A 25311-nucleotide genomic window follows, 5' to 3' on the forward strand; every position below is an offset into this window, starting at 1 on the left:
TTCCTTTGTAGTAGATAATAAATTATATCTCATTTGATAGAATTTAGGAATTATGCAGTAATGTCTCATCTACCAGGAACTCATCCAGCTTTGGCAACCTCATCAATTCAGAACAAAGACAGGCAAATCTCTTAATAGCTCACTAGTCTAAATCTCTGCAGTAAGGTCCATGAATTGTATTCAGAAGAGGTACCTGTGACCCACATTCAAAGTTGATATTTATTCTAATAAGCTTGGATATCAGGTTTTGAGGCCTATGGAAGCAAGTTCCACATTGGAAGCTTCTGATTGGTAGAAACACTGTAACAGGAAAGGATAGCTGATAAAATTGATAGGAAAGGTGGAAATTTTTATTTTACAACAAAGTATTTGAAAACTCAAAGACTACTACAGCAGCCAGGGGCAGTAGGTAACAACTCAGCAACATAAGCAGTTAGTGTAGCACCATCTTACAGCTCAGTACAATAACCAAAGTGCTGTTAACTCTGAACCATTCAGAAAGTTATTTGAAATTTTGCTCCTGGAGTAGCATGCCAAGTTGTTGGCATTGTAAAGGATGAATAGGTATTTTAATTGCTTGGGAGGAGGAAAAAATAAAGTCAAGAGACAGGAACAGCTTGTGCAAAGGCATGACGGCGTAACAGAATTTCATGTTCATCAAATCTCTTCTCTGTTTTTCAAATCTATTTAGTTCTTACTGTGTGTGTGGAGGAAAAAACTGTATCAGCATTAGTCTTTGTATTCCTACTTTTTTCCTTTGGTTAGTTTGGAGAAAATGAAAGTGATAGAAGATAACTACAAATTTACTTTAACAGTTTGGAATCCAGGCTGAGAAGGATTATTATTGTTTGTTTTGTTTTCTTATAAAACAGTAGGCACGCAGATACCTATGGTATAATGAATAGCATGAATCTTGCAGTCTTAAAAATCATATCTTAGGGAGATAATTTCTTTGGTATATGGTAGATCAAACACTGAAGGTAGGAATCCTTAATCCTAAATTCTAATCCTGGTACTGAGTGAATGAACTTGAACAATATTTCATAAATTATACCTTATGTCTCATCTGCCTAGACTTCAACAGCTTTGCAAAACTTTATCAATGCAGAAGAAAAACAGGCAGACCTCAATTGCTCACCATTATGAATTTGGGAAAGTTCATGAATTTTGAAATATTTAGGCCTCAGTTGCCTCATCTAATAGAATTTGTACTAGATCTTTGGTTTTAAGCTTTTCAAATGTAGCTTTTTAAGTAGAGAATCTCTTTCTTCACAAAAATATTTCTATTGAAACCCAATATGCAGAATAAATTAAAATGGAGCTAGTCAGTTGAAATAGGGATTAGGAAGGCAGTAATGCAATAATTCCTTCCTTCGCCTCCAGTACTCCTTTAAGAACTTTATGAAGTAAGTGAGGTTTAATAATACAATTTTAAAACTACTGACCTATTTAATGAAATTTGTCAATTTCAGTTAAGAGGGGTTTTTAAACAAAAACTAGTAGAAATTAGTGGTTTTTACCATGATAATCTTAATAATTTCAGTTTTGAAGGATTTCTTTTGTGTGCATTGTAAAATAATTCCTTTTTTTAATATCAGACTATATTGTTACATTTTAAATGACTTGAGTTTCTAAATGCCAGTGTACATTAACTGTAGAGTTTTGTGTACTGCCTTGTATGTACAAAGCAGGTGCCTGGTAAATATTTTAGTATGTATATTGCATGAATAAGAAATTTGTATGAGAAAGGTGTATCTTACAGAAATATCAGTATACCATATTTATTATGGAGTCAGTAAGGAATGCATTGAGGAAATATCAGTACTTTAAATAAAACTGTCTTACAGTATTTACAGATTATAACATTATTGCTGTTTGGTATCTGTTATCTGTGTTACATAAATCTTGTTGCTATAGCATGAAAGTAATTACCACACAAAGGATAATCAGTATTCTTATTTTTCATAAAAATGTTAAATGGAGTTATAGACTCCATTAGTTGTACGATAGAAACTTTACTAGTTTGAAATGATTGTGAAGATAGTCCTTGGGTCATACCTGTGATTTTTGAGGTCATTTGTTTTGTTTTGTTCTGCTTCTAGATATTGAAAGTTACCTTAATTGCCCACTTTTTCATTTTTACCTGGGAGGCCATAGCAGTTGTTTTCCTAACCGTATCAATACTGATGATCTTTTGTATGTCATTTTATAACAGCTAAACAATTTCAAGTGTTTATATGCTCTTAATAAACAAGATGGCACTGTTTAGTACTTGGCTAGTTACTTATCTTTTATTAAGTTACAGAAATAAATAATTTCTCTATATGATTAATACAAATCAAGAAACTAATGCAAAGGTTTTTTTTTTTTCTTATGGTTTTATAGGTTCATGAAAGCTTTAAGTTATGCTTCACTAGATAAAGAAGACTTACTAAGTCCTATTAATCAAAATACCCTGCAACGATCCTCCTCAGTGAGGTCTATGGTGTCCAGTGCAACGTATGGTAGTTCAGATGACTATATTGGTCTTGCTCTTCCAGTAGACATCAATGATATATTCCAGGTATCATTAATTCTGTTTTCTTATGAGTTAGTTTCCTGTTTTTTCATTATTGTATAACTGCTTACTGGAAATTAGTTTGGAGTAATACTATTTTGGGGGGAAGATAATTTTTTAAGGAAGTTTTGCTTAAAAACACTTTATGATAAAAATTATTTCACCTTTCTCAACTATTCTATACTTTTGTATTTAGTATTTCCAAGTCCCCAGAACATTATACTCCCTTCTGTTCCATACTAAATCAGCATCTTGTTTGATTTCATCAGTATATTTTCTATAGAAGTTTAGAGAATTTTTAACTTTGCTTTTTTAGCCACATTTGACTTATCCTTGTTTTTCATTTTTTACTTTTGTTTTTTTTTTTTTTTTCACATTTAGCATTAAGTTTGAAGTGTACGTATGTTTCTTGTTGATTTTTTTTTTTTAAACATCTGGGTGTATGTATGTATGTATTTATTTATTTTAAGATTTTATTTATTTATTCATGAAAGACACACAGAGTCAGAGACACATGCAGGGGGAGAAGCAGGCTCCCTATAGGGAGCCTGATGCGGGACTCGATCTCAGATCCTGGGATCACACCCTGAGCCAAAGGCAGATGCTCAACTGCTGAGCCTCCCAGGCGTGCCTCCTTGATTTTTTAATTTTTTTTATTTTTTTAATTCTTGAACCTGTTTATCCTGTACGGATAGCCACATGTGCCCAGTCATACAAGGTGTCCCTAATCCCATGAGGTACTCATAAATATCTACATGATTGTAGTGCTAAAGGATCTGCATTTGCTCAGGAGTCTAAAGACATTTCAGATAAATTCTAATAATAATTACTTTAGTATTTATTTAAATTACTAAGAGTAGATAAGAACTTTAAGGGTTATTTGTTATTTTATCAAGTTTTGGTAATTTAACCTTCTTAAGTGATTTTTCATTTTAGGTTCATGTGCTATAGTGATTCTATTTAAATTGTATTTCATTTAATTTTGCTAATATTCATGAAGTGAACTTTATAATTTATCTATTTTAGGTAAAGGATATTCCCTATTTTCAGACAAAAAACATACCTCCACATGACGATCGAGGTGCCAGAGTGTTTGCCCATGAGGCAGGAGGTAATGCATGATTTCTGTTCTCATGAGATTTCTTTTTCTTTATATTAAAAAGAAAATTCTTTTAAAACAAGGTTGATTAAAAAAATATTTTTCAGTAGAATGACGTTAAAAATTCAGGTACACTTACTTTTAGGTCGTCTTAAAAATTATGCCAAAATAATTGTTTGAGTCAACTTAAACTAAATCACAATGTATTTTTGTGAGAAGCTTAAAGAAATGTTTTACCCAACTTCTCAGGAAGACACAAACTTGATCATTTGATTCTGTTTTTAAAAACTAATGCATGAAAAAATTGTAATGCTAATTCTCAAAGGTCTAATAAACAGATGTTTGGGGAAAGGAGAGAGATAAAAACATACATATATTATGTGACCTCTCCTTGTTATGAATACTAAGATTTTAATGAATATATTCATATTAGCCACAGGTTTAAAGCTTCATAATCTTGACTTCTTTTTTTTTTTTTTTTTTTTTTTTAACCAAGTACCTCTTCAGACTCAGAATTATTATATTTCTTTCTGGAAATACTGAGAATAATTGGAATGATGCCTTACTTGTATAATTTTAATTTTTCATTTTGTTTTTAAAATTTTATGTAATAAAACCTTATCTACTAACTTTGTTTTCCTAATTTTAAGCAAATTATTCTTTGTTTTCCTCAATTAAGGTTAAGATTTTGAGTCATAAAAAGAGTTCTGATTTTCTTCCCTAGTTTTCCTTCCTTAAAAATTCATATAGTTTGAGATATCTTGAAAAAGGTGTCATTGATACTATCTTTATTAGATTTTGTTTCATATTTACTTATGCACAGGTCTTCCTTCTGGAACTGGAGGTCTTGTAAAAAACTCTTTTCACTTGCTACGACAGCAGATGAGTCTTACGGAAATAATGAATTCAATCCATTCAGATGCTTCTCTGTTTTTAGAAAGTACAGAAGACACTGGATTACAGGAGCATACAGATGATAACTGCCTTTATTGTGTCTGTATCGAAATTCTGGGTTTCCAGCCCAGTAATCAACTAAGTGCAATATGTAGTCATTCGGGTGAGTGATTATATATCCTTCTCCACCTAATTTGAATCTGCCTCAGTCACAAGTCATGTCGCAGCTCTGTTGACCATCCCTCTTACTCCTTAGCCTTAGTTCAATCACTCAGCATTTTCCTGTTGGAGGATTAGAGGTTAATGTTTCATCTCCAATTTTGGCCCCTTCCAATTCATTTTTCATGCTATTCTCTGTTCTTTACTGGCTATTCATGCCCAGCACACAAGATTCTTTGTGTAATCTAGTCTTTTTTTTTTTAATTGGACTGTTATTAACATAAAATGTTACATTAGTTTCAGGTGTATAATATTATGATTCAACAATTCTGTTTTTCTTATGTTTAATTCCAGCATAATTAACATACAGTGTTATATTAGTTTCAGGTATACATATAGTGATTCAACAATTCTGTATGTTAGTTACTCAGTGTTCATCAAGATGAGTGTGCTCTTGATCCTCTATCTCTTTCCCCCAAGGCCCACCCACCTCTCTTCTGGCAATCACCATTTTGTTTGCTGTATTTAAGAGTCTGTTTTGTTTGTGTTTTTTTCCTTTGTTTTGTTAAATTCCACATATGAGTGAAATCCTACGGTATTTGTCTTTCTCTGATGACTTTTAGTTAGCATTATTCTCTCTGGTTCCATCCATCTGTGTTGTTGCGAAGGGCAAGATCTCATTCTTTTTTATGGCCAAGTAACACTCCATTGCACAAAAATACCACATCTTTAGCCAATCATTATGATTACACACTTGGCTTCCTTCCATATCTTGATTATTGTAAATAATGCTGCAATAAACATTGGAGTGTATATATCTTTTTAAATTAGTGTTTTCATTTTCTTTGGGTAAATATTCAGTAGTGGAATTACTGGATTATATATTTCTACTTTTAGTTTTTTTGTTTTTTTTTTCAGGAACCTCCGTACTGTTTTCTACAGTGGCTGTACCAAAGTCCACTCCCATCAACAGCACTTGAGGGTTCCATTTTCTCTACATCCTCCACACTTGTTATTCCTTGTGTTTTGATTTTAACCATTCTGACACATGTGAGATGATAACTTATTGTGGTTTTGATTTGCATTTCCCTGATGATGAATGATGTTGAGCATCTTTTCATTTGTCTGTTGGCCGGCCATCTCTATGCCTTCTTTGGAAAAATGTTCAAGTCCTCTGCTCATTTTTAATTGGATTATTTGATTTCTTGGTGTTGAGTTTTATAAGTTCTTTATATATTTTGGATATTAACCCATTATTGCATGTCATTTGCAAATATCTTCTCCCATTCAGTAGATTATCTTTGTTTTGTTGATAGTGTCCTTTGCTGTACAAAAAAATATTTTTAGTGTAGTCTCAATAATTTTTTAATTTTGATTTTGTTTCCCTTGCCTTAGAAGACATATCTATAGATATGTTCCCGTAGCTAACGTCAAAGAAATTAGTACCTGTTTTTTCCTCTAAGAGTTTTGTGGTTTCAGGTCTTACCTTTAGGTCTTTGATCCATTTTGAATTTCTTTTTGTGTGTAGTGTAAGAAAGTGGTCCGGTTTCATTCTTTTGCATGTAGCTGTCCAATATTTATAGCCCATTTGTTAAAGAAACTGCCTTTCCGTCCCTGTATAATCTTGCAGCCCCTTTGTCATAGATTAATTGACCATATAAGTGTGGGTTTATTCCTGGCTTCTCTGTTCTGTTCCAGTGATCTGTGAGTCTGTTTTTGTGCCATTACCAAATTGTTTTGATTATTACAGCTTTCTACTGTATCTTTAGATTTTCAAGATTGCATGGCTCTTTGAGGTCTTTCATTATTCCATACGAATTTTAGTATTATTTTTTCTAGTTCTGTGAAAAATATTGTTGGTATTTTGATGGGGACCGCATTAAATCTGTAGATCATTTTGGGTAGTACAGATATCTTATCAATAGTGGTTCTTCTAATCCATGAGCATGGAATAGCTTTGCATTTGTTTGTGTCATCTTCAGTTTCTTTCATCAGTGTTTTATAGTTTTCAGAATGTAGGTCTTTCGCCTGCTTGGTTAAGTTTTTCCCTAGGTATTTTCTTATTTTTGGTACAATTGTAAATGGGATTGTTTTCTTAATTTCTCTTTCTGCTATGTCATATTGGTGTATAAGAATGCAACAGATTTCTATATATAAATTTCATAATTCTAGGCATGAAAAATGATTTCCCTGCTCGCCTTTCTTTTCCCTCCCCGCTCCTCACACACAAGCTTTACACATAGACAGTCTCTTTTGCAGTTCCACCTCATCCTGTCAGTATTTTACCTGTGAAGCTGTCCCTCACTCTTAAGTCAGATGTTGACATTTTTTTCCTCTCTGTCTCACCCTTTGTACATAGGTCTCTTATAATCATTATTTTTTTTATAATCATTATTGATTGGCTATTTTTTTTTCCTTCCACTCATTAAGTTCCTTCAGTGTATGGGCTGTCATGTCTTAGTTTTTGCAAATTCTTCATTTATATACTTATTCATCAAATACTTGTGAAACACTGTACATTTTACTTTACTGTTTTCTACTTATTTTATCAAACAAAAAATAGGGAAACCAGCCCCTTCATTACCTAGTCATAAGACAGTCACAGCTAATTCTAATTCATTTGTGACCTGTACTGGGAGAGTGATTGGTAGAGTATTGTGAGGTTTGGGACTTGTGAAAGACTGAAAGCAGGCAGAAAGTCAGAGCCTCTCAGTTGGTTCACCAGTGATGTGAAAAGTTAGAGAAAGAAGCAGCAGGGGAAGAATAATTCTGAATTGGGAAATGATTACAGTTTACTACTGATACTCATCTTAGAAGTATGAAGGGAGAAAGGCCAAATGGTTAAAAAGTCTCCAAACCTTTATTCATTTCATGCCCTCAGTATTTATTATGCCACTGCCATGTGTCAGACATAAAACTAGATGCCAGGAAAACATTTGTGAGAGAGAAAACAAAACAAAACACTGTTCTTGTACTCTTTAAGCTTCAAGTGGAGAAAGAAATGGATGAATGGGTTGATTGATCACTTGATCAATCGATTGTATGAATGTAATACTGCATTTGTAACAAGTGCTGTTAAGAATAGTTACAAGCAAAGGAATATAACCAAGGAGGCAAGTCAAAGAAGAGCCTTCTGAAGAGTTTACTATTGAGCTGAGATCTAAAGAATCAATAGAAGCTAAAAAAGATCAAAACAGAGAATTTGAAGACAAAGTGAATAGCCTAATAAGCAAAAGCCTTCTCTCATGGGAGCATGCATGGGAAGTAGAAGGGACTAAAAAGACACCTGTGTTAATAGAGCTTAGATAGTAAGAGGGAAGGAGCTATATGATCAGTCTAAAGGAATAGGCAGAGATCAGGTCCTGCGGAGCTCTTACTACCCAGAATATGGTTAGTGGACCAGCAGCATCAGTATCATCTGAGAATTTGTCAGAAATACAGAATTTCAGACTTCATCCTACACACAGAATCAGAATCTGCACTTCCATGAGACTCCTAGGTTGTTCATGTGCACAATAAAGTTTGAGAAGCATTCCTGTAAGCCATATGAGGATTTTATGTATCAGAAAGAAGACTTCATGTTGTTCATGGCAGATAACTGAAAGATAATCCCTATACTATTTAATGATCATTTTTTAAAGGAACATCAAAACCTGAACACAAGACATTTTGTTCTTTAAAACTTGTGGTCTGGTGGTAATGGTTCAAAAATGTAAAGCTCAGGGTCACCTGGGTGTTTCAGCAGTTGAGCACCTGCCTTCAGACCAGGGTGTGATCCTGGAGTCCCAGGATCTAGTCCCACATCGGACTCCCTACATGGGGTCTGCTGCTCTCTCTACCTGTGTCTCTGCCTCTCTCTCTCTCTCTCTCTCTGTCTTTCATGAATAAATAATATCTTTTTTAAAAAAATGTAAAGCTCAGAGGAAGCGCTATTGGAATAGGATTATCTGATAACATTTTATTCTGCATCTGCTACCACAGATTTTTATGTACTTTATGGTTTTGTTGTGCTTAAAAGAATGATTTTATTTTTTTAACAAGAATGCTTGAAATGTTCAAAGATAGGACATGATCCTAACAGGTTAGAAATATTAGGAGTCATCACAGGTTAAAGGTGAGGCTGAAATAGTTTATGACTTTTCAGAAACATGTTGACTGAATAAAGTATAAGTGTCTTACTGTTCCTTGTGCTGAAATATTTTGTCATCGTAGTCCCCGAGTAGCTTATCAGCTGATTATAAAATAATCTTACTGTTTTTAAGTACATCTTCAGTTCTCAAATTTTTGGCAGTAGTTTTATTTTTTTAAATCAAAGAATGATTAAGTAGCATGTTTACTTTTAAGTGTGTGAAAGACATATGATTTACTTAACCAAAATTTCAAAACTATGGCAAATTTATAGATCTTCTTTTCCAAGGCATCAAAACATTTTCTACTTGTATTATGTAACTAGTACTCTTAGGATGTAGTTAGAGGTGAGATGAAAGGATCATATCTATTCTATAGAAAACAACATAGGGAGAGATTGACATTGGTTTCGTTTCCTAAGTTTTAAATATAGAGCTTTTTTTCCCCCTCTACCATGACAACATGCTATAGCAAAAAGTTAGTACTAGACCATCTGTCAAGAGCTCTGACTTTCTGCCTGAGTTGTGTCTCCTCTCTCTGAATCTCTTCTCTTTCATAAGATGAAAACTTTAATTTCCAATATTTCTTACAGTACTAAGGTGGTATGATTTAATATGTTGTCCAGTGTTGTTCCCTAAAAGGATAGCCAAAGACTTCCTGATGGCGTTCTAATCACTAAGTGCTCAGGAAAATTTAAATAAAGTTAATGTCACTTTAGCAACACAGAGATGTTTGATTGACTTCAAAATCCTGTCTAGGAGTACCTTAGCAACACATGGGTAGTGTGGTAAATTTAATTCTAAGGAATGAACTATAACCCAGGGAAGTATGATTCTTAAATTGGTAATTATTAAATGGGGGGAAAGCAAGTCATAGAACAATAATATAGCATAATTCCACTTATACACCCACAGAACTTTAAAGTAACAAAAGATCTTAAAAATATATATGTCAAACTTTTAACCATTTCCCTTTGGAGAGGTATTTAGTGTGAGGGTGAGAGTGATGGGACAGGGGGTAGATATAATGTCTGCATATCTTCATGTTTTATTCTATATCATCTTTATTTGAATTCTTTAATCATATATTCATGTATTATTTTTGTAATTTAGGAAAATAAAATTTATAAATGTCTTTAGGATTTAACAAACCTCACTATCTGAACAGTCTGGATTTACTTTGAAGATCATCATGGAAAATAATTGTTGAAAACTGGAAAGAAATGATAAATCATCTCTGTGGTATATAATAAAGCATAGGAATTAAGCCATTATGTTACTTTAATAGAAATAACTGATTTTCTCTTCAGACCTTCAAGACATTCCGTATTCTGACTGGTGTGAGCAGAGTATCCATAATCCTTTAGAAGTGGTTCCTTCTAAGTTTTCAGGGATTTCTGGATGCAGTGATGGAGTATCTCAAGAAGGCTCAGCAAGCAGCACCAAAAGCACAGAATTGCTACTAGGTAAGTTTTCAGATTCATATACAAGCATTGTTATTAAAACTGTACTTAGTTTTGTTGATAAATAAATAATGTTAAATGAAATTGTCTCAAAACTGTGACAAGTCCTTTTTTCTTAGGTATACTTGTACCTGTATCAGCTGCTGATATATATCCTCTTAATTGTTCTCTTCCATTTAATTTTGTTCCCAAATGATTGCCAAATTATGTGCAATTTTTCTCAGTTTTAGATCTTTAAGTGAAGTCTAAAAACAAATCTTATGGATTGTAATCATTTCTCTTGTGGTAAAGATATTTTCATCTTCTTTTCAGGTGTTAAAACAATTCCAGATGATACACCGATGTGCCGTATACTCCTTCGCAAAGAAGTTTTAAGATTAGTCATTAATTTGAGTAGTTCAGTTTCAACTAAATGTCATGAAACTGGGCTTTTAACGTAAGTAAACTATAAGCATAAGTATTCTTTGTTCCACTTTTTAGGATGAAAAAAATCCTTGAAAAACTTCAAAAGTTAGACTAATTAGCTTATATCAGTATTTCTCCATGGTGTACCTGTGTGAGGCTAGATTTTCTTCACGTACTTCAACCAAAATAACATTTGGTATAAGACTGAATGCAGAAGTAGGTATGTGAATCCAGCTATCTTCTGTTAAGCCAGACTTTAAAGAGATCTATAAAAATGTAAAACAATACCACTCTTCTCGCTTTTTTAGTTTTAGAAAATATTTTTCATTAAAATGTCATTTCTGGGGTACCTGTGTGGCTCAGTTAGGCATCTGAGTCTTCATTTAAGGTCATGAACTCAAGGTCATAAGATGGAGCCCCTTGTTGGGTTCTACACTCAGGGTAGGAGTTTGCTTGGGATCCACCTCCCCTCAACACCCCTGACCCTTGTGCTCGTATGCGTACGCTCTTTGTGTCTCTCAAACAAAAACTATATGTTTATGTCAGCAGGCAATGGGTTTGGTTTTTAAATGAATTCATATATATATTTTGAAGTTTTCTCAACCTTAATTTCTAATATGGTAATTATCAGTGGCTATAACCCACAAAAAATAAGCTTTCGGGGGTTCTCTAATTTTTAAGGAAGTATGGGAATCTTGAAACAACAGTTTGAGAAAAGCAAGTCTACACAAAAACAAGTGATTTTATTTGGTTTATTTTTTTCCCTATTTTTCTTCTTTCTTGTAATAAAAGTTACAAAATTTTTAATTTTTTTCTCTAAATCACAGCAACACAATAAAGGAAAATTCAAGTTGAACTATTATTATCATTGATCTACACTATTAAAAGTGTGGTCCTCAAAAGAAATGCAGCACTGAGTCTCCTGTGGACCTTTAAAAAAAAACAGTACCACGATGCCAGGGTCCCCCTGCAGACCGCCTGGCCAGATGCTCCAGCAGTAGTAGGTCTTTAGCTTGTGTACTACCTCACCGCACCCCACCCCTGATTGTGACATACTGTCTCAGCTAAAAGCCACTTCAAAGGTTGAAAGATACAAAGAGAAAGCCCAGTCAAGATATTTCAAACTTAATTTTGAAAAGTTAAGTCATCCTAGGCTAATAAATTTTGCAATTTCTCATGCTAGTAAAAAAAAAAAAAAAAAAAAAAATTCTGACTTTCCAAGAAGTATTTAATCATTTTAAGAGACAATCCCAAACTTAAAATATCTAGTTTAAGTGTGAGGTAAGAATATTTAATATTTTATATTTTTAAGCCATCATTCCAAATATGCCATCGATCAATGTCTGGTAAAAAGAATATTTAAAAAGTGATAGTTTGGAGGGAAAAATAGGTAAGTCGTTATTAATTGTTTTTATCACAGCATTGCTTTTTCTTTGGTTTTAGAATTAAGGAGAAATACCCTCAGACATTTGATGACATCTGCCTTTACTCTGAGGTTTCCCATTTGCTCTCACACTGCACATTTAGACTTCCGTGTCGGAGGTTCATACAAGAATTATTTCAAGATGTACAGTTTTTACAAGTGAGTAGAATTTGTATTTCTGAAATTCACTGTTTCAAGAATAGTTTTATGTTTGGTTAAGAGGAGAGTCTTGTCTGTCGATGCACTAGAAAGTCATTAACAGTTTGCCACTCCTTTCTTAGATGCATGAAGAAGCCGAGGCTGTGCTGGCAACACCACCAAAGCAACCTATAGTTGATACATCTGCTGAATCCTGACCTCATATTTATGATGTCTGTAGATGAATACTATATATATTCATATTTGTGGATTTCCTAAAAGCCTCAGAAAATGCTGACTAACTGGGCAGCCAAGACAGGAGTATCTTCTGTTCCAGCAATTACTGGTACATGCACAGTTGGAACTGCAGACTTCCCTACCAAAACAACTTCCTCTTTTCCCTGTTGAACCCTCTGGGGGTTCGTTGCTCATTACCACAGTTTTAAGAGTTTTAGTTACCATTATATGCAAGAGCCAAGCACTGAATACCTACATAGGTTTTCTATTTTTTCATTTTAAGAGCATAACAGTGGAACAATAATAGGATATGCAGAAGCACCCTTCACACAGTTATTTCTGAATTCTTTTTTTTAGGGTAAATATAAAGATGCCTTGTTTGTTAACTAACTCATGGAAACCAGGAGTCCGTGTCTCTGAGGCTGCACCCTGTTCCACAGTGGGGTGTGCTGTAACTGCTGGTATTAGAGGGAGAACTTTGGCCCTGCCACATTTTTCTTAATATTTGTAACACTACTTCAGAGGTTTGTAACCTCAAAGCAAAAGAAGAGCCTCAACAACCCAGGACTTATAAGTTATTTTTATGTTACTAGACTTGCAACAGTTTGTTTTCTGTCTCTTCAGTTTTGTGGCAATATGTTATTATAGGCTATTTGAACCAATTAAGGTTTTTCACTACAGTTCTTGATTCAAATCAGAATGTCCTCTTATAATTCTGAGTATTTCCCATTTGTAGAATGCACATGTTTTCATTGGACTTCTCATTTTCATCAACTTCCCATATCACCATTTGAAAGAGGAACTTGAACAAGCACTATTGAGACGTAAAGCAAAAGAAAGCAGTAAATAACACTTTGGATCTTCTGAGGAAGAGAGAAGTTTGCCTCTGATTTACACATTCCGTGGGAAAAGAAGAGCCATATTTCCTTTTAAAAAACAATCATTAATGCAACTTGAATTATGATTAAAAATTGTAGTGAAAAGCCTTAAGTACCAAATTTTAAAGCAGCAGTAATTTAATTTTTATATCAGTGTTCTTGTTTTGCACAAACTAAATGCAGTGATAGGTGAGTTTATCAATACAGTAATTGCCTTTATCATATTTGTGAAGTTGTTAGGTTGATGAGGGCAAAGTTTTGTTTATTTGTTTAATTTGTATATGTTTAAAGATATTTGAGAATCTTTACAGGAATTAAACATATATGCAAATTTGTATATAAAAAATAGCATGGCCATCACCATTAGAATGCTTGTAAATGAAAGGATTATCTTTTTTGAGGTCTATATATAAATAGAAAAAATCCAGCTGGACTGATTAGGACCCTTTTTTTAATTCATTTGTTTATACCATTTTTACAGTTACACATCAGCTTTGACACAGTCCTAGTACCTTGATTAATATTTCCCATAGTACAGATCCTTTTTATAACGGGCTTGTTCTTTGAGATCTCTGTAAAGAACCCTGTGAACTAGAAAATGTAACTCACAGAGATACTTTTTGTTTTGTTTTGTTTTTAATTTACTGGCACTGAAAGTTCCAATTGGGATGAAGCATTTCATCTCACTTCATAACACCTCTTTGACTGCACTTCAGTGAATTGTTCTTACATGCACTGTGTAGCAACTTACATTATAACAAAGCAGAAAAGGGCTGTAAGCTGCTGCTTATGTTAAAAAGTGGTTCTTCAGATTTTCTCTCATAAAATCCAAGTGAAAATAAAAATATTTTTTTTAACTTTAATTTATCACTGAACCCAGGTGTTTATTTAAATGTTAACAGTACTTTTAAGAACGTTGCCTGTCACCTTGGTCTTTGGTCTTGGATGATTAAAATGCTTTCCAGAGAACCAAATGTCAGAGTTACTAGACCAAATAGTGGTTAAAAACTCCAAAGGAGGTAATTTCGTAATCTTATTCATAATGGGGTTGACATATTTTAGACATTCATTTTAAACACTACCTCAGTTAATATAGAATATAAAATCTGTGGTTTAATCCCTTAAAAGTTAACAGTAATTCTTTTTTTTGTCATATACACAACTGTCCCCATCCTGGACCCCACTTCACTCATCCATCCCCAAATGAAGTCTTTGTTACTATTAACCTGAACAGTTTCATTGACTATTACTTTGAAAGACATGTATGTATACATTATAATAATTGCCTATAGCACTTAGTTTGGGGAGACAGAGTTTTGTGGTTATAAGTAATCTAAGAAAAAAAATGTCTATACTTAAATGTATAGTGCTATTTGGTTTATCCATGTTTCACTGACAGGTCTAATACGTTTTCAAGTACTCATCTGTATAAAAGTAGACTTTTATGATGAAAAATGCTCACATGCAGTGCCAAGTGATTTACCTTAGTGTTTAAAAATATTAAATTATAGCAGAAAAGATTAGGAATGGTGTCAGTGGTAATAGAAATAATTGAGAAAATCATCTATAAGTAATAGATACTACCAGACTATAAAATACCAAAATAATGTCAATACTGTAGTTTTTCAAGATTTTAGAATTAATCTTAGTCCATATAAATTTGTACTATTGGTAATTATTGAATAATTTGAAAGAATTTGGGCAGTTGTGCTGGTTGTAAACTGAATATCTAATTGTAAAGTGAATTGTCATTTCTAATTGAATTTTTTTCAAGAACAGATTTCACTTCACATACTAAGTAAATAATGATAAATAATAAGGAAATTAGAAATTAGTATTAATAATTAAATATGGTCTAAAATTTCTTACACTTTTCTTATTTATACCTAGGTAGATTTGAGGAGAGGAGAGAAGTCTCCCTCATAAAAATTTTCTAATAAAGATGAGTAGCATAAGTACATTCTGTAAGACAGTGACATTAAAAGAGGCTCTTTGGAGGGATATACATTCTTATGCTAGTTTTTCTAACATCATGTGTACAAGTTGTTTTGAAATGGTAGCTTTAATAGTTTTCAGCTCTTTTATCCAGAGCTTGAGATAATTAAAGCTGAGTTTTTCAGGTCATATTTACGGTAGTAAAATGTTCAACAGTGAGGTGTCAGTGCTTATTTAGATTTGTCTACTGCTCTTTATAAATTCTTTTTCATTCCATTCAGAGGATGCCTTTTATCCCTGCATTAAAGCACAGATCAGTGAGCAATAAAAACTAATCAAATTGTCATCTAAATTATAACTGCAATTGTTTTTGCATGGTAAGAGTGAGGTGCTAATTTTGTGTGAGATTAGCTTTGTAAACTACCTTGGGAAAAGTCCTTTGGAATTAAGATTTTCCCCCTTTTGTTTTATGCTTCCAGTGTTGTCTCAAATTCACAATCCATTAAATGTGGGAAAAAAGAAAAGGTAGAATTAACTGAGAGAGTTTTATGAAAAGAGCTGATGGAATAAAAGAGAACATTTCAGGTTTTCCAAAATAGAAGTTGGGAAAGGTCTCCCTTGTCTCCCCCCATTCAGGAAATCCACTATTACCAGCCTAACTTGAAGAGTATCACTACAGTGAGAGTTTCATTATAAAAGAGTACTAGTGAAATAGATAGCAGTGCTTATCAGACAATATTGAAATCTGTGAGAATCTTTCTAGGAACATTCTTTTTTCCTTTTAGTTCCAGGTTCCCAAAGTATTTTTCATTCATAGTAGGTTTATATATATGACTCACACAGCATGTGGATTCCCCGCCCCCTTTGGAGTATTTTTATAATGTAGGTGGAGAGCTGGGCCGCAGCACGCATTAATTGCACATCTTTGATTTTCTTTACAAAATATTTAATTTGAAAAATATAATTTATGCCAAAAAATACCTTGTAATTTTTACCACTGAATAGGTTGATTTAGCACAAAATACAAAGTCTTGGGGCAGAGGAGGGGAGATAAAAAAAATTTTCATAGATAATATTGACAAATGTTCCATTCCCAGCCTGGCAGAAACCCTGAAGCTGCATCATAAAACAAATGGTGTAAATTAGTTTTGAGAAGTGGTAAGGGATTGTGAAGAAAATCTCAATGCGCCCTACCACGTGATATCCTTTTTTTATTTAGTTATAAGCTGCTACATATTTGGAGGTTCTGGTGTTTGTAGGTCACTGAACAGACATTGAAATCTGATTTATATTGTATAACTGTAACATAGAAAGAAAAAGTATTTATATATTTTCCGTAAGAATATTTCATTGAGTTGTGTATAATTTAAAGAAGGTTTGTCCCCAGATGGTTTTGCTCACCTTGATTTTTTTGTGTGTGGTTTTCTTGTTTTTGTATAATGTGTACAGTTTATGTCAAGGGCATTAAAAGCCTCCTGAAGCATAATCTTATCAAAGGGATACATTGTTAATAAAATGTACTTAAAATTCTTAAAACTTGTGTTGTTCTGTTTGAAATTTTAAAACAATCATTGTTGAATTATGAACCACTGAGGCTGTTACATGTGACTCCCAGTAAAAATGATTTTTAGTTTGCACAGATAAGAGCCTAGTTTAGTAACACATTAGTGGCTATTCCAAATGTTTTAAAATATCTGTACTTAAACATTCTTTATGATCTAATCAAACAAATAGCCTTACAGATTTTATTTTCAACTTCAAATAATTATAAAGGGTTTGATAAAATGGGTCTGTCTTTAGATACAACAATTCTGAGTTTTTTGATGAAATGATATACAATGTAAGTGATGAAAGTATGTTGATGACATTTCTGTGAAAGGTATTTGATTGCTCATGCAGCAACTGTCCTGATCAGATGAACTATCAGTACAGCCACCTAGTGGTAAAAGAAAATACCACAAGGGAAATTACCACAGCTGGAGAATAAAATTCAGTGTCAAAGCCAGGTCAAAGCTAGGTTATAGTTGACCAGATGTGGTAAAATGTATGTCTCACTTTCAGAAATGGGTTTGTCTGGACGGAGGGACGCCTGGGTGGCTCAGCAGTTGAGCTCCTGCCTTCAGCCCAGGGCTTGATCCTGGAGACCCGGGATTGAGTCCCACACCAGTCTCCCTGCGTAGAGCCTGCTTCTCTCTCTGCCTGTGTCTCTGCCTCTCTCTGTGTGTCTCTTATGAATAAATAAAATCTTTTAAAAATTTTTGGATAGATTGGTCTTTTTTTATTTTTATTTTATTTTTTTAAGTTTCGCTTATTTGACAGAGAGAGCACAAACAGACGGAGTGGCAGGCAGACGGAGAAGCAGATTCCCTGCAGAACAGGGAGCCCAATTCAGGACTGAATCCCAGGACCCTAGGATCATGATCTGAGCCAAAGGCAGATGCTTAACCGACAGCCACCCAGATTGGTCCTTAGGCACATTTCTGTATATATCATTTTCCCCATTGCCTTCTGCATATGTATGTTGTTCAGTAAAAACATAGTTGGCCCCAAAATAAACTAAAAGCACAATTAATAATCATCATATAACTGATCTTTGAAAAATGTGGACCTAAACTTCAGAAAGTTTGTTTCATTCGAAAAAAAACCTAACTCTTTGGTATATAAAAGTACTCAAAAATAAAGTACTGTCTCAGTCCATTCAGGCTACAATAACAAAACACAGACTGGGTAGCTTACAAACAACAAATCTATTTCTACAGTGCTGGAGGCTGAAAGTCTGAGGCCAGAATGCTAGCACAGTTGAGTGAGGGACCCTCTTCCAGGTTCCACAGTTCTCGTTGTGTCCTTACATAGCAGAAAAAATAAGGAGCCCTCCAGGATCGCCTAATAGCCTTAATCCCAAGTACATGAGGGCTCCAGCCTCCAAACCTAATCAGCTCCCAAAGGCCCCATCTCCTAATACCATAATATTTGGGGGTTAAGATTTCAACATAGAAATTTTGAGGGGTGCAATCATTCAGACTATAGCAACTACTTCTGTATTGATTTCAAAAACCAAAATATATTAGAACTTCGTTTCTTTAATGCTTATCTTAAGGGATTAAGTCAACTGTGTTTGCTTGGTACTTTAAACAATATATTTAGTTGTGTTGTAAATTTTTAACTGCTAATTCTGAAGGACTTTGTTGTATCTCTTCAAGGGTTTCTAAAGTTCTACTTAATGCAAAATGTTTAATAGTTTTGTAAATTCTTTGAGATGAAAGCTAGTTTTCTTTCCACGGAGCTCTTTGAAGAAATACTAGATGTTGTCTAATTCAATTACTTGATTTTCTCAATACACATTCTGGTGGAGAATCAATTTCGCTAGAATCAGCGTTGAGTCAGGTAGGTGCTAGAATGGGAGCAAGAACCTCTGGCCAGTGCATGGTTCTGCTCTGTGGCCAGGCCCTTGCTCTGAGCCTCAGTGATCACAGTACCCTGCACACCATCAAAATACCAATATTTTCAAAGACCCCTGCACACCAAAATACCAGTATTTCCAAAGAGATATTACTAATTTGGCTTTAGGTACTTCAAAAAAAAAAAAAAGTGGGCTCCATGTGTAAGCAGGGCTTAAACTCATGACCCTGAGATTGAGACCTGAGCTGAAATCAAGGGTTGGACACTTACCCCTCTGAGCCATGTAGGCACCCCCAGTCAAAATACCTTCAATTTTTTTTTTTTTAAGATTTTATTTATTCATTCATGAGAGACAGAGAGGCAGAGGGAAAAGCAGGCTCCATGCAGGGAGCCTGATGTGGGACTCGATCCCGGGTCTCCAGGATCACACCCTGGACCAAAGGCAGTGCTAAACCACTGAGCCACTGGGGCTGCCTGGTGAAATACCTTTTAAAGGTGTATTATGGTTACAGTATGAAAAGAAGAGCTTAGAGAAACACAAATATTTGCTGATGAAGTCATGTAAGATTTGCTTCCAGATAGGAGGGAGAGTGGAGAAGGGTATGGATAGGCTAAAACAGCCATGGGTTAGTGGCTGTTAGGGCCAATGATATTATATACAAGGGTTTATTACACGGTTACACTTCTGTGTCATTTGAAATTGTCCGTATTTTTTTTTAAGATTTTATTTATTCATGAAAGACACACAGAGAGGGCAGAGACACAGGCCAAGGGAAAAACAAGCTTCATGCAGGAAGCCCCACATGGGACTCGATCTCGGAACCCCGGGATCATGCCCTGAGCTGAAGGCAGACGCTCAACCGCTGAGCCATCCAGGCATCCCTCCATGAGTACTTTTTTCATCCTAATAATTCTGACACAGGAATACAAATTACAAAGTTTCTGAAGAATGCTTCTTAAAGTAATGCTGTTAAGATGGCATATGGTATTGATAGTTAAGGTTTTAAATATGAATGTGTTTGATGTTATAGGAAAGGGATGTTTAGAGCCAAAACTGTTGTCAGTGACACAAACATAGTTATGTAGCTCAGCATTTCCTGTTGGAATGTTGCTATATTTCAGAAAGGCATCATCTGATTTAGGAGAGTGATTCTCAAAGTGAGTGTGCATCCGAATGCCTCGGAGGAAGCTGATGAAATATGTAGATTTCAGGCCTCATGTCATGGAGATTCTGATGAGGAGGTTGGGAGTGGTATCTAGAAATTTACATTTTCAGTAAGCTCACAAGGTGATTTATTGACTCTACTTACGGTTAGATTTTCATTTCGTTGAGGTAGAGAAAACACGATGCAGTGGTGAAATATTTTAATTACAGCTTTTTGTGACACAAATGACTTCAAGCTTTCATGGGTTATTTTTAAAAGAAAATCTATATAAAAGACACTATTTACAAGTCAGTCTTCACTGCCATTGACATTTCTTTTATTAATTGTATCATGAGAAAGCAACAAATGGGCTGAATGATGACAATACTGGCCCCCAAAGTCATCTGGAAACTATCAGACTAACCAAGATAACTTGTTGTATTATGTTGGCAATACATAACCGTTTTTTTCCAGCCAAAGTTTCAGTTCTGTGTAAGGAAAAAGCTGAATAAACCTAAACAGAAGTCCTAGTTTGTGTTGATATATTTAGGCTAGTTGACCCTTATTTGGAGAGGTGGGTCTTCTGCTCTCACTCTTGGTTCCATGGTGGTGATGAACAGTGCTGGGCATTTGGTACCAGAGGCCTAGATGGTGTCATTTCCAGCACAGCAAACAAGGAACTCCTAGTCATCCTTGCTTAGAAATGTGATAAAGTGCTGATGAGTAGAAGGAAGAGAAAGGAACCGGTGTGTATTGAACACCTGTTGTGCATCAGGTGCATCGTATATATTGATTCAAAGAGACAAGGCTGCTGCTGAGAGAATATAGAATTTCCCACTATATAGCTTTTTACAATTATCTCTAAACCATGTCCAACAATGACCTTTCCTTATATTCATTGTTAGCATAATAGGAGTATAAATGAGACCGTGAAGGTTTTCTTGACCCAGACAATTGCAAAGACCAAAGGGGACTAAATGAAAACAGGTCATTTATATATTAGTTCTTAAAAAAAAGAGGAACCATAAAATGTGAATGGAATTTATAATAACGTTTTCTTTTTTCTATTCTGAGGTAGTTGTCAAAAATTATGGTCAAAGACTGATGTCTACCAAGTAGTGTTATCTTGACACAGTCAAGAGTTCCTTGCCAATCCCACTCTTTAACTGCAGTAAGCTAAATGGAAATGCAGTTGTGGGAATCTTACTGATTATTCACATGTCTTACCTATCAGATAAGGTCCGTGCCCCCAGGAGGGTTCATTTTACTGCATCAACGAACTACAAATTGTTATCACTTCAAGGCAAGTCTAAAATCTGTTTTACTCTCAAACATCTGTGACTTTTTCATTAAACACACCCAGAATAAATTAACATTGACAACTTATGCTCTAGTAGTAAATCTTCTGTGGCCTTTATCAAAACCTTAAATCTAGTTCCTTTACCCTTAAGATACTGAGCATAGGGGTAAAACTTAAGGGAAATATTTCCTCACTAAAAACTGAACTCCTAGGACCATAGCCACGCTGTCCAGTACTGACTGGGCAAGGTCTATCCGCATGTCAAGTGACCGGCCTGCTGTTGCAAAGGTGAGCCTGGAACACACAGCAGCAAGGTAAGCCTACTTCTGTGACCCTGCCATTTCTACGGCAAGTCTGCCCCAAGGAGAGATGTTAAGTTCCACAGCTTCTGACCTTTGAGACCGAGCCAGACTGTAGAGGTCTCATATGTCAACGGTGACCGCTCACTGGAATTAGGTGCCGAGGCATCTGGTGGTGGAATGGTGCCGTCGATGCTCCTTTTTCGCGTCTATGTAGCATAAAGGCATGCGATGGGTATACTGGTCAGTGGTAGTGTTCACCTTCGTCTAAAAGGGTAATGGAAGACAGGCTGCTACTCCCGCTCGAAGAAGGAGCGGCAAGGCCCAAGGGTATGGCCATTTGCATTTTATATTCTGAACAGAGTTCTGGCTGTGGTGGATTTGTGGGGAGACTGGACTTATCTCCAGACACGGGTGAAGCCACCTGGGATACATAATTCAAACTACTTTCTCCAGCTGGGATTTCTTCTAAGGAGTTCATGCAGTTTTTTTCTAGTGCCGTTAGTAAATTTTCAGATGATGTCAACAGTCCCAGCTGACTTGGGGCTTTCGTGGGTACTGGGACATGGCCACAGGAAGCAGAGTCAGAAGCTGCCTGATTATAGGTAAAGTTCTCAAAACAGATGCAGGGGCCAGGGCCGGAGTAGCTCTCCTCTGCTGGGAGGAGGTAAAGGTAGGTGGGCTTGGCAGCCTCAGGTTCTGTGGGTGACTTCCCAGTGCCTTCGTGCTTGTTTACAACTTCAATAGTGTCTGGAACACAGTCTTTGATATTCATAATTGTTAGGCGAGGATTCTCCTGGAACGGACCAAAAAAGCATGCAAATATTAAGAGTGTGTATGTGTGTGTCAGAGTATACAAAGTATGTGAAATGCACTCAAGGCTTCGGTTTTTGTGTTTCATCCTATCACAAGTTAACTGGGGCCGGTGTTGCAAACCAAAGGATCTCCCCTGTTGGAAGAAATCTCAAAGCTCCAGGCACCCATTTCACTGCTGTGGGAGCCAAGGGGATTGTTGCTTTGTTCTATCTTCCTGAGGAGGTCTAGAAAAGTAGGATGATAGCCCCAACCCCAGGTTAGTCTTTATTTTTTTTTTATTTTTAATCAAGGTTTTTATTTTATTTTTTTAATTTTTATTTATTTATGATAGTCACAGAGAGAGAGAGAGAGAGAGAGAGAGAGGCAGAGACCGAAGCAGACTCCATGCACCGGGAGCCCGACGTGGGATTCGATCCCGGGTCTCCAGGATCGCGCCCTGGGCCAAAGGCAGGCGCCAAACCACTGTGCCACCCAGGGATCCCCAGGTTAGTTTTTAATAGAGAGATGGCACACATAGTTTCCCAGCATTTACCTTGGATTTTATTAATGACAGAACACTGCTCTTGTAAGGATCTGGAATGTCAGGATAACACTTCTCCTTCATCCTAGAAAACAGTGAAAACTGGACTTGACTTTTAGAATATAGTGACTAGTTAAGACAAGCGTGGAGTCCCGTTCCCGGGTCCCAGTCCTTGCTCTGTCACTTGCTAACTTGGGCAGACTGCTTAGCTCCCCTGTGCTTACATCTACTCATTGACTCAGTGGAGATAATTCCGGCGCTCACGGTGGTGGTGGTGTGAGGACTGAGGAGATGTACGGAAAGCCCCTGGACTACTGCCAAGCGCACAGTAGGCGCACTACCGGTCTTAGCTACGGTTCTTTTTTTTTTTTTAAGATTTTATTTATTCATGAGAGACACAGAGAGAGAGAGAGAGAGAGAGAGAGAGAGGCAGACACACAGGCAGAGGGAGAAGCAGGCTCCATGCAGGGAGCCTGACAGGGGACTCGATCCCGGGACTCCAGGATCACGACCTGGGCCAAAGGCAGGCGCTAAACCACTGAGCCACCCAGGGATCCCCCTTTAGCTACCGTTCTTGAACAGGCTTTGAGATATTTTCAAATGTCTATTGTTTTCCTTATGTATTGACCTGGAAAAGCAAAACTCTTCTAAAAATGTCATATTTTCAACTCTCTCTGCCCTTTGCCTCTTCAGCACCTTCTCTCATTATTCAATGTGATTTCTAGCTTCCTAAACTCCTGTCTAGATTTTACCCCCCTCTTTCTTCTTGGATAAAAATCTTCCCCACACACTTACCACTGACTTTTCAAGTAGCATAGGATCATGATGAGCAAAATGCAGAAAATCATAGGGAGTATGATACGTATCAGCATAGGGGCTGGAGAAGAGAACAGAAAGTGGTATTTTCAATGAGTACTTTTCCCTCCTCAAAGGAACAAAAGTTAAAGATTGAGATGAATTTTACTGTTATTCCTCAAAAGTCTATTTATGCAAGATTCAAAAAAATTTTTTAAGTTATTTATTTAAGAGAGCAAGCAAGAGCCTGAGCAGGAGGGAAGGTCAGAGGGGGAGAGGGGGAGGGAGAGAGAGAGAGAGAGAGCGGGAGTAGGGGAGGGGCAGAGGGAGGAGAAGCAGGCTCCCCGCTAAGCAAGGAGCCCAATGTGGGGGGATGTGGGGCTCCATCCCAGGACCCCAGAACCGTGGCCTGAGCCCAAGGCAGATGCTTAACCTATTCAGCCCCCCTGGGCACCCCTTGTTCCCTCTTCTAACAAATTGGATCACTGCTTCCAATTGTTCACTGCCTCCTTGTGTTAAAATCATAGTCCCCACCTCTGCCAAAGCCTCACAGGTGGGTATACACCAGGGCCCTTGACTGGGGGTAGGGAGGGTGGGAGGGGGTGTCGGTCACATGACTATTCGGCCAGTGGGCTGGTAGTAGTTGTAATCCTAGTCGCTGCTCTAGGTGCTCTTGCCAGAGCCGGGTTTAATTAGGGGATGGGGACAGGGTAGCTAATGTGGAATTTGGTAAGGGGGGGCAGGCGTGGGTAGATGCCCAACCCGGTGCTGCGAGGTGGCACAGGGGGCTAGTGGCAGGGACACCCAGGGGGAAGAGGAGCCAAGCAAGCCCCTCAACAACAGGCTTACAGTGAACCCCGAGGGCGGGGAGGGGAGGGAAACACTCCTGTCCACTCCACTAAAGAACACTTTGCTCTCAGATCTGAGCTTTTGACAATTATAACCCATTTCAAGATTTGGTGAAGTTGTAGAGTTAGGACGCATTTGAGAACAAGCCCGGGGACCTAACCACGGCAGTTTCCAAGTCGCAGACTGGCGCGGCTAAACTCTTTATTGAAATGCAATACTTGTGTTTGGGAAGGTGCTCATCAAGGAAGCTCGAGGGATGAATTCTCACACGCCGACAACAGCCATGTGATGGGACCCCGGAGAGAAACAGAACAGGATCACACTCCCCAGAGGGCCCGCGTGCCGCCCCGTCCAGTCGTGACCCCCTCCCCAGGTAACCACTGTCTGGTGGGCATTTGCCTCTCTCTGTAACGGACCCACAGCCCCCACAGCCCCCACAGCAGGGGTCGGGGCTGCCTTCCATCAGGCAGCAAGGCAGTGGTGAGAGTCGCCCACGTGATCTTTGTCACTGCAGGATGTCATTTTCATTGCTGTGATTATGCAGGAATGTATTTTCCTTTTTAATAATAACCAATATAATCCACAGAGTCACAGCCAAGGCTAAGGGAGGTTTAGCATGTAGAAGAGAGACAGATGAAACCTAGAAAATATACTGGAGGTAAAGATAATCATTTGTATTATATATGTGTGCGTGTACACACACACACACACACACACACACACACACAGTCCTCTACCAGCTAAATAAATCCCAAAGCTGGAATAAAAATAGCCTGAAAATAAATTTAAATATTTTAAATGTACCCCCAGGCAGCAAATAATGCAAATCATTGACTGAAATCTCAGTGTGACTCTGAGAGTTGGAAACCTGAG

At 36.6% G+C, this 25311-nt stretch overlaps 2 protein-coding genes across 12 annotated transcripts in view; one reads left to right on the top strand and one right to left on the bottom strand.

Moving 5' to 3' along the window:
• RICTOR (RPTOR independent companion of MTOR complex 2) overlaps positions 1-16851 on the top strand; it is a 117176-nt gene extending 100325 nt beyond the window's left edge. For all 5 annotated transcript variants that reach the window (XM_072824811.1, XM_072824812.1, XM_072824814.1 and 2 more), the window contains 7 exons: positions 2386-2563; positions 3584-3668; positions 4480-4713; positions 10147-10302; positions 10612-10735; positions 12148-12286; positions 12409-16851. In XM_072824811.1, the coding sequence (XP_072680912.1) occupies positions 2386-2563; positions 3584-3668; positions 4480-4713; positions 10147-10302; positions 10612-10735; positions 12148-12286; positions 12409-12483 (991 nt within the window). In that variant the 3' untranslated portion in view covers positions 12484-16851. The remainder of the gene's footprint in view (positions 1-2385; positions 2564-3583; positions 3669-4479; positions 4714-10146; positions 10303-10611; positions 10736-12147; positions 12287-12408) is intronic.
• Positions 16852-20064: 3213 nt separating this feature from the next.
• Positions 20065-25311, bottom strand: part of OSMR (oncostatin M receptor) — a 50608-nt gene continuing 45361 nt past the window's right edge. For 6 of the 7 annotated variants that reach the window (XM_072824818.1, XM_072824816.1, XM_072824817.1 and 3 more), the window contains 3 exons: positions 23590-23671; positions 22807-22879; positions 20065-22254 (listed from right to left, as the gene is read on the bottom strand). In XM_072824818.1, coding sequence (XP_072680919.1) covers positions 21703-22254; positions 22807-22879; positions 23590-23671 — 707 coding nt within the window. In that variant the 3' untranslated portion in view covers positions 20065-21702. Of the gene's footprint in view, positions 22255-22806; positions 22897-23589; positions 23672-25311 lie in introns of all 7 variants that reach the window. The other variant, XR_012030226.1, reaches the window with a different exon arrangement.

The sequence above is a fragment of the Canis lupus genome, chromosome 4, assembly GCF_048164855.1.
Source record: "Canis lupus baileyi chromosome 4, mCanLup2.hap1, whole genome shotgun sequence".
Classification (NCBI taxonomy): domain Eukaryota; kingdom Metazoa; phylum Chordata; class Mammalia; order Carnivora; family Canidae; genus Canis; species Canis lupus.